The 9,919-nt window shown below is 46.0% G+C and overlaps 1 protein-coding gene across 1 annotated transcript; it reads left to right on the top strand.

The window, feature by feature from the left end:
* The first annotated feature begins 777 nt into the window (after positions 1-777).
* CXCL14 (C-X-C motif chemokine ligand 14) lies at positions 778-9,294 on the top strand. The gene is made up of 4 exons (XM_066196973.1): positions 778-1,119; positions 1,992-2,097; positions 6,519-6,629; positions 8,171-9,294. Exons 1-4 carry the CDS (start codon positions 1,056-1,058, stop codon positions 8,184-8,186), a joined length of 297 nt encoding a protein of 98 aa, XP_066053070.1. The 5' UTR covers positions 778-1,055; the 3' UTR covers positions 8,187-9,294.
* The last annotated feature ends 625 nt before the right edge of the window (positions 9,295-9,919 follow it).

The following is a 9,919-nucleotide window of genomic DNA, read 5'->3' as shown; positions in this document are numbered from 1 at the left end:
TCGGGTCTAATATCGGGGATGCGAGCGGGGAGCGCGGGCAGCGGCGCCGGGAGCGGGGCTGGGATGAACCGCGGAGCCGCACAGGCGTTTGGCTGCGGCGTGTTTGGAATACACTGCTGTGAAGGCGATTAGACCCCACTCTGATCTCCACCCGTTTCATTTAAACAACAACAACAAAAAAAATCTGGAATCTGGATTTAAAGATGCTCTTTTAGTTGTTTCTGAAATCAGAAACAGATTCTGCAAGGGAGGAGGAACATGTATTTACACCCGTGAAGTTCCTGCGTGTTGCTACCCTGTTCTTCATGGACCCGAATATCGTTCGAGTGTTCATTAAAGCAACGATAAACAGAGCTTATTTCCTGAAGCATTCCACATGCTAAACCGAACTAACAAAGCTTTTAGGAATATATTTCCCCATTCGATTCACTAAACTTTCCTTTAGATTTAGAAGCCTGCTAAAGCTAGAAAAAATAATATTTAAGTCAGTCTGTGACAAAAGGTGATACCGCTTCCCAGGTGAGACTTCTCCAAATCTTATTTCCCAGGCGCATGGGAATTTCCGCGGAGCGCGGGCACATCCCTGGACCGCTCACAAGCGGATGGTTTTCCAGCTACCAGCCCCATTCATACAAACACGCACATCACCCTCCCCAGCAACCCTCCTCTGATGGGGAAGGTCCCAGCTGGGCAGGGGCAGAAGCAGCCGCCCCATCGCCTGCGCTCCCTCCGGGATGTTCGGGGCGGGGATGGGGGATGTTCCCCCCCGGGGTGCCGGTCCCCCCCTCCCCGCCGGGGCTGAGGAAGCGGAGGGAGCCGCGGAGTTGCTCTGCATATTAATGAGCCGGGAGCGAGGGCAGCGGGAGCCGCTTTAAAGGAGGAGAAGGGAAGGCAGCGGCAGAGCGCAGGCAGCGCCGGCAGCCGCTCCGCCGGGAGCCGCTCCGCCGTCCCCTCCCTGGTGACCCAGCCCTGGGACAGCGGGATCGGGGGGACGAACCCCGGGCGAGCAAACACATCAAACCCCCGGAATCTCCTTGGGTACCTGCTGTCTCACAATGAAGCTCCTGACAGCAGCTCTGCTCCTGCTCTTCATCGCGATGTGCTTAGCCAGCGCGGAAGGTAAAGTGGTTTATTCTGCTTATTCCTGTGTAAATGTCTTCTCCAGTAATTTGTGTTTGTGTCTTGATAGCCCTGGCTTGGGTTGAGCTATCCCCTGCACAGTGGAAAGGTGCGATGCAGGGAACCAGTGAGTAAGGGAGCTGCAAGTTATTTAAAGGTGAAGTAGAGGTAAAATACAAGGGATAAAGTTGTGTCTTCATTTGTGTCTTCACTGCACGGCAAAGAGCTCACGGTGGGGCAGGTAATGCCATGTTCTTCGTTATTCAGGAATAGAGCTCAAGCATCTCCTTTGAAACTGAGGCTGGTTTTTAGGGCAAATAGAGCAGAGCTGGGTGTGAGGTGGTGGCACAGTCTGCGTTTTCTGCTGTGAACAAAAATGATGGTTAAAAAATGCTCAGCTTTTGTCTGGCTATGACTGCACCACAGCATCCACGCAAGGAGGAATGACTCAAAGTCCTACAAAGTCCGAGTGAGGCACAAGTGAATGAGAAAGTAGCCCAGACATGCACTTGCTTGCTCAGTTTAAAGCAAGTTCTGACTCTTTCGTTTCCTTTTGTTGAATAAAATTTTATTTAATCACAGCAGGTGCACTTTAAAAAAAATCTGCTATTTACAAAGTCCCAGAACATATGTAGTGCTCTAAAACATATTTCCCAGAAAGTCACTACCTTTTTCTGGGATATACCAAAAGAAAAAAAAAAAAATCTCTTTTTATGCTCAACAGCATTAAAAGATGATTTTTTTTTTTTTTAAGCCGCCAAGGCTTAAAAGAGCAAACTGAAGTTTTCCTGGATGCACTCAAGCTGGAGGGGAAGGGACGCTTGGTATGCAGGAGGCTTTGCAGGCGCATGAGAAAATGCTCTCTCTTGTAGGCGTGAAGTGCAAATGTTCAAGAAAAGGTCCTAAAATAAGATTCTCTAATGTACGGAAGCTGGAAATAAAACCGAGGTACCCATTTTGTGCGGAAGAGATGATTATGTAAGTTTTCCTTCATTTATTGCTTTCCATTTCCCTGTCAGCTGAATTACTTCAACTTATCTGGAAGTTCCTTCTTTGTTTTCCTCATGCCCTGGCAGGCTAATTCCTGGGAATCATAATTTGCTGCATCAGATGGGGGGGGGGTGGGGGGGGGGGGGGAAGTGCAATTCTGACCAAACCCCCAGATTTCATTGTTTGACACAATTTAATTATCAAATAAGTATTTCCAGAATGGGTAGCAGTAAAAAGATTATCATTAGTTCAAGTGAGAATAGGGACAAATTCTACTCCAAGCTGCCTGGTACAAAACTCAGAACTATTTACTCAAGTTATTCTCAGCATGCAGAATAACATGAGCAGAGTTTGGTCCGTGGTGGTTTCTGGAAGGAAGAGTTATCCCAGCCTGCATTGTACCAGAGGAATCCCCTTCACCTGATGGGGTTACTCAGCCTGTAATAAAATGCTTTTGTCCCAGTGTCCCTGCAAGTCAGGACCAATGCTGCTGTGAAATCTCAAACTGATGTAGTGGGCAACCAAGCTGAGGCAGGTACAGGGATTTTTTACATAACTGGCCAAAAAAGGAAGGCTCCTTAGATTTTAAATATGGATGGATGGGTTTGGCTTTTTTCCTGTCCTGTTTGGATATCTTAAGATTCCCCCAACAAAGCACCATCCAACCAGCACATGATGCAGCTGGATAAGAACCAGAAGGGCAGATAGTCCAAAAAGACTGCATGGAGCCCCCCTGACACCTAAGACAGGGGAAAAGGGTCCCAAGATCAGTCACAGCCCAGGACACCAAGGACTGATTTGATCCAGCATTGCGCTCCCCCGTGGAACACTTGACAGTCATTTAACAATGGGATCTGTGCTGGCTGAACACCCCCCCAGCACCCTGCAACGCCCACGGGGCCGAATCTGCCCATCCACCTGGCACAGACACCACAGCAGATACCACAGACTTCCTTCATGGAACTGCCTCACCAGGCTCAGAAGAGGGCTTGTGGAGAAGGAATGGAGATCCAAGATCCCTCAGGCTTCCTCCAGAGCCAGAGCATTATCACTGTGCTCAGGGAATATCAGACCCACATCTTTGAAGCCCAAGCCAGCTGATGGTGACCTGAACGGGAAAATTCTTGCAGAGCAGCCCTGCCTGAATCAGCTCCTCACAGCTTTTCTCTGTTTGCTTTGACTCTTCAATAGTAAAATGATGTCATAGAGGGACACTAACTCTTGGCATCCCGCTCCAGTTACTTGCCCAAGAGCAGATGGTGACCAGGGGCTATGAAATAAATCTCCTTAATGTAACATTTTACTTCTGATCAGAAATCTAGGAAAGCCAGAATGCCGTGTACAGTTGCTTTTCCAGCCTGACAGGGCAGATGTTGAGCAATAATATTCAAGGCTGAGGGCTGTCCAGGGTTTGCAGCAGCTGCTGGGATAGAACTGTCCAGTCACTGTTCCATCACTGGGGGTGTCTGTGGGGCAGGCAGGGCAAACCTGCTGCCATCACTGCCTTTCCAGCTACCCTGATGCAGCCTGAACTCAGCACTGAAAGCACTGAAATTAATATTCTGGGAACCAATTTATCCGGGAGTCTCTGGACACGGCACAGAGGAGCTAAATTCCTGCAAGTCAGTTTTTGTTGCTGCAGTGATCATCTAAAACAAGTCGTCAAAGCTGTGCCCCCTTCTGCCCTCCTTAAAAACTCTCATATAGCAGAAACATGATATAATTTATGTTGGGTAGAGAAGAAGTGGGTATGGGGGGTGCAGTTAGGGAGGTTGTGGCTATAAACCCCCAGCAGAGCTGTGCCACGGGGTAAGAGACAGTTAAACTGAGTCCTCAGTCTAGTCAAAACCTATCAAGATTCATGGGACATCTTGCAGTAATTGTGAGTGTATTTGCCTCCTGGAATGAGGGGAAGCAGCAGAAAATAGGAGGGAAGTTTAACTCTTTCTACCTGAAATGTTCTGAAACACCCCCACCCGTGTTTTGCCCCATCCCAGAGTGTGGGGATAGATCAGGCTGATCTATCTGAGAAAAGCTGATAGGAAATAGGCTCACAGTCGTGCCTTTCTCCAGGGGCAGTAAAGGCAGCTCCCACACCAGCCTGGGATGAAAGGACCAGAGGCAGGATCCCTGAGGTCATGGAGACAGGGTCTTTGTAGGCAGAGGTGCAGCCCCTCCATCCCTGCAGATGAGATGTGTGTGGGCACAGTGTGCTGGGGTCACAGATTGACTCGGGGTGTTTATCACAGCCCTGGAGGCATGGACATACTGGGGAGAAATTTGGCACAGGGACACTCAGACACAAGGGTGAAGGCTCCAGCCCTGGGCAGCAAAGGGACAAATCCCACTGGAGGAATCTTACTGGAGCTGTAAGTTCTGGTGCTTGATCCCTTCTCCACCTCTCTCAACCTCTTCTTGCAGCCCATCCAGGCAACTCCTTCCTCAGGTAGAAGTTCCCACAGCACCTCTCAGGCACATTCCCTTACATTTGTCAGACCAGCATCCACAAAAGCAGGTCCAGGTCATCTCAGGGTGCCCAAACATGCTGCCATCCAACCCTGCATCCATCAGGGACTGTGAGAATGGCAGAGGACCATGGGGCTCCCTTGGGAACATTTCTGCTGTCCATCCTCCAGAAGCAAAGCAGAAAACCTACACGTGATGTCAAAGCAATGCATCTCAGCCTGAGGAAAGAGACAGTTCACCTGAGAGGCAAACCATGGAGCTCCTCCTGCTCAGACTGCAGACTGGTAAATCCAGAGTGTCCTTCACTGCTTCTGGTGAAAATACAGGGCTTGCAGCTCTTCAGAAGTGTTCCTGTCCTCTCCTCCTGCAATTCATCAGTCCACCACTTTCTGGAAATATCCTCTATGGTCAGTCAGAAGAGAAGCGCAAGCCCAGATCTGGATCAGCCAGTGCAGATGGCACAGCTGAGGAGGTGGCTGCTGCATGGAGAAACCTCACTCTGCCCTCAAATCCCTTAAAACTCACATCATGCAAAGCTACAGGAAAACTCCCCTTCTGAAGCACACACTGCTCTCAGTGGAGGTGTCTGAGAACACCCTTAGAACAGAGTTAGTCCATAGTTTTTAGCACTGACCTTTCCCTTTCTGATGCGCACAGCCATGAAAGGCTCTTCCACTGCTTTCCCATGCATTGGGGAAAAGCCCACATCCTCCCAGAAAACAACCTGGAAATTACACCTTGACATTTTGTGACCTTATCTGGAGATGGAGCAGAAAAGAGGAGCAGGGGAGAAGGTTAATTGAATATAAAGTCCTACTTGAACACCTTGTAAAACCTTAAAATTGGAATTGTGGTGAGACCCTCGGTTCAGTTCATGCAGGCAGCACATTTTGTGACCCACCAGGAGGGTGAGCTGGAAAATTCTGCAAGGCATTTTTTCTTCCTTTCTCAACAAAACATAAAGAAGCCCTTCAGTATACACAGGTATTTCTGGGTTTCTGCCTTCATTACACTCATGTCTCTAGCAGCATTTAATTAATTCTGCTATAGGGTTTTAGTTAAGCCAATGACTGGCTTCCCTGTTATGGATGGTATTTCCAGAAAACTATTAATTCTAATACAAATTGTCATTGTGGGTTGGTTTTTGGATGTTGTCTGGGGGGTTTTTTTTAGTCACAAAATTAGCTAAAAAAAAAATCAGAAAACTGCTCTTTTTCGAGCCCCAAAAGTGGGGCGCTCTTGATGTTTCTGGAAAGTCGTCCTGTTGGGACCCAGCTCCAGATCCCCCATGTCATCTCAGTTGTGGCAGCCTCACTGAGCCCTCCAGGAGGGAACCTCAAATGATGAAGGGACTTTTGCCATGTTTTGTTCCCAGCATGCTTGATCCTGACAATAAGGGCACACCAAGATGGCAAGGAGAGCAGGATCAAGTGGTGATCAGGGTTGATGCTGAGGCTCAGCGCTTGGCTGTTGGGCACACAAGCACTCTGCCACATGCAAGTATTTAAAATACTACAGAATTAAGGAAAAAAAAATTAAAATTATCAATGAAGCAGTTCTGACCATTGCTCTTGGAGGAAGTATTGTTGAGTGTAACGGAACTGTCTCCTCATGCAAACTCCTTGTGGTTGCCCAAATGAGCCCTTATTAAAATTAAATAGGCTCAAAAAGATGATGTCTAACACTTAGGCAGAGCAAACCCACCGATTAAAACCAACCAGTGGGTATGTCTTCATCTGGTACAACCTCAATGCCCTGCACTGAGGGAGAACAGCTGCTCTGACCTTATCCCAGTAAACTCCAAATCCCTGCCCTAAAGCACAGAGCTGGGAAACCCTTACCCTGCCCCGCTGGGAGAGAACCCCCCGGCCCATTCTGGCGTGAGGTGGGATGGGAGCAGGGGGGGTGCTCTCATGTCCCTGACCTGTCCCCTTGCCTTGCAGTGTGACACTGTGGACACGGGTGAGGGGGGAGCAGCAGCACTGCCTCAACCCCAAGCGCCAGAACACCGTCAGGCTGCTCAAGTGGTACCGAGTATGGAAGGAGAAAGGCAGGTAAGCCCCAGCTTGCTGAACGGGTGAGGGTCTTGGGGGCAAGTCAGGCAACCAGCAGCGTTCAGAAATAGAAAAAACAGGAAAATGCACACGCTGGCAAATGCTCCATCCAGCGCAGAGGATGTATTTCATTACCAAAATTACAATTTTAAATGGGTGTTCTTGATATTAATTTTTTCCTGCCACATGCAATTCTCGCTTCTATTTTGGCATTAGGCTGTTCTGACTATAAATAGTAATTATTTTTGGTTAAAATATTCATCAGCTGACGTTCTCAGTTATTTACATACACTCACCTCCCTTCTACGGGTAAAAATCCAAGATGAAAAGCTAAACTACTTTCACACAGTCAAGAGAAAAGCAGTCAGGAGAGATGGAAAGAGGGAGTCCTGTCCCACACCACCAATCACACCACCTCAACACTATCAATACTTGAGGACGTAGGTATTTGCCAGTTTTAACTGGTGTATCATTCCCAGAAAAACGGTAATTTTCTGATAAAAATCTTTGACAGCTTCTCCCTTGTAAAAAGGGTTGGTTTTTTTCCTAAGTCATAGACAGAAGACAGACAGCGAGACATGAATTCCTGATGGCCAGTGGTGATGTTCCCATCTGTAATTAAGGGGAGCAGCCCAACTCCTGCCACGTCTCCTGCCATGGCCAAGAAAGAGTCTCCATGCACATTCAGGTCCATCAAACCTTCATCTTTCTCACTCGGTGGGGAATTTGCTCCCCAAAAGGGAGCTCAAGTAAGGCCAGGGAGCAGTAGGCTCCTCTCCCAAGGGTGCCAACAATCCCCAGCATGGCCCTGGGGGTGCCTCAGGCAATGCCAGGGCACAGCAAGCCCCTGGCCATCTCCCCAGGGAGATGAATTCTTGTCAGCTCGCTGCATCTGCTTCACAAACAGAGCACGTGGGGAAGCCCTGGCTATTGCATAACCACGTATTTACACTCTTCCCCTTTTTCCTTTTTTTTTTTTTTTTTTTTTTTTTTTTACATAAGGCCGTCATTAACATGAGGAAGGATGCTCAGCCCCCGGCTTGTGCCCTCAGGAAACACACAGATAGACAAGCCCATCAAGTTGTGCTATCAGGAAATAATCTAGAAAAATGAAAGGGAGTAATATTATTGCAAACAACAGTTATTGTGAATGTATTCTCTACATACAGTTCGTGATAAGCTTTAACGTTTGTATATGAGAAAAGGATTTTTCAGCATTTAAAGCAAATTAGTAGATGTGGATTTCTTCATGTTATTTACCCAGATAATTTTGGTAGAGCGTGTCACTCCCCCCATGCCTCTAAGACATGACAGCATTGAAGTCCAACACTCCTCCCAGATGCTTTATGGATATAGGTAGCAATCTAGTGACTGCTGAAATAAATAACTTACTTTCCAAATTACTCAGGCACAGGCTAAACACCTGGTTTTGGGGGTTTTATTATTTTTGGGTTGTTTATTACTTATTATAGTTGTGATTTGAAATGGAGTTTTTAAATTCCTAATTTAAACACCCTGCTCTTGGCTCTTCTTTTGTTTAGGGTTTATGAAGAATAAGAGAAAGTGGTACAATGAATGGAGTGGACTCCCTTGGCTGGCATAGGACTGGGCTCTACGGAAGATTATTTCTCTCTCGCAGACATAAGACACAAATTCTATATTATTATAAAGCACTTTTTACCAAGGGTCAGTTTTTACATTTTATAGCCGTATGCAAAAGGCTTCCAGATTTCACAAGCATCTGTTGCACTTCTGATTTCATAGCCGTCTGCTCTGTACTGAAATTAGGAAAACACGTGCTTTTCATTTTAAAGAAGTTCTTTGAGGAGTTGGGGTTTTTTGGTGGTTTTTTTTTTAATTATTATTCATTCATATTTCACTATGATTGCAATCGAGCTTTATAAGCTCATTAGGCAAAGAGAACTGTTTGTGACAGTGTTGTACAGCCATGGCCCTCACCCCCTGGCAGTGGGAAAGCTTTGGGCTGGGGCTGCTGCTCGTGTTTGCAGCCTCCACCTCAGTCAGGCAGAGCAGGGACCAAAGACGAGTTTGCTGGGGAAGATGCCACTAAGATGCTGTGGCTGTGCCTGCAGAAGTGAGGTCCCTCAGCACCTCGTCAAATGAGTGTGAGCATCACTTGTGTACCTCTTCTTTAATGGACTTGAGGTCCTGCTGCAAGGCGAAGCATCCTGTATCTCCCATTTAACCTCTCATGCATTAGAAAGCATTTCTAGGTCATTTTTGTTACTAAGAAAATGTTTATTTTTTTCCACCTGAAGCACTTACAGAAAGTTTGTGACTTCAGTACTGAGACATCTTAAGCTTCAAGACTATTGTGTATGTTTTCCTAGATTTGTAGCAACAACAAGAAAAAAAGCCTTTAAAAGGTACCTTTTTATGAAAAATATGATAGGGCAAACATATAAATACCTATGTATGTTTTAGTCACGATACAACATATTCATTATTTTGAATGTAATACTTCAATATTAAGCAGTGCATTCCTCTTTTTAATATAACAAAACTACCTTTTCATTTGTAAATATACTATAGGAAGTCTCCCTATATTATCTCACTGTATAATGTACTGTACTGCTAAATTATCATATGCTATTTAAATGTTTGAAATATTTAGAAAGTTGCATGCAGATTTCATATTTCTTTCTAAGACAAATGAAAAAAAAAAGTAATAAAAAAAGATTTAAAAAAAATTTTACAATTGCTTGCAAATTTCCTTAAGCCATCAGGGAACTCCTGCCACTTTCAATCACTTGGTAGATGAATTAGTTTGCGGGGAAAAAACTGTAGATCAGAGAAGCTGATTAGAGATAAGACATCTTGATGACACTGGAATTAGAAAACACTATTCCAGTACAATTTACTTTCCTTTCTCATTTTAGCATTTGGACTTTGGCCAAACACTGAGGAACACTGTGACATAAAGAAGGGCGATGCCATTTGCCTATAGCCCCTGATCTAGTGTTGTGCTAAGTAAACATAAATCAACAAATTCAGTTCATAGAAAACCATGTAAAAAGTGATTTGGACAAGATCTGGGTTCAGTTAGAGATGGTAGTACAGAAAAAGACAGACAACAAAATCCTGTGAGCCACCACCTCCTCTTCCTGCCCTTGTCCAAAGGGAGGGACTTTTCACCCAACAAGGCTCCTATTTCCCTCCGCCAAGATAAAAGGAAAGTAACAGCTTGGGATGGTAAAGCCAGCAAGAATTTAAATCCATTAAAAGCTCCTGGTGCTCCCTGAGCAGCAGCACTGGCCTTCCTGCCTGCT

The sequence above is a fragment of the Chamaea fasciata genome, unplaced genomic scaffold (genome assembly GCF_029207755.1).
Source record: "Chamaea fasciata isolate MVZ Bird 193981 ecotype frontalis unplaced genomic scaffold, bChaFas1.0.hap1 SCAF_15, whole genome shotgun sequence".
Classification (NCBI taxonomy): Eukaryota; Metazoa; Chordata; class Aves; order Passeriformes; family Sylviidae; genus Chamaea; species Chamaea fasciata.
The sequence above is the reverse complement of the archived record's forward strand: the minus strand, read 5'-3'. Positions and strand labels throughout refer to the sequence as shown.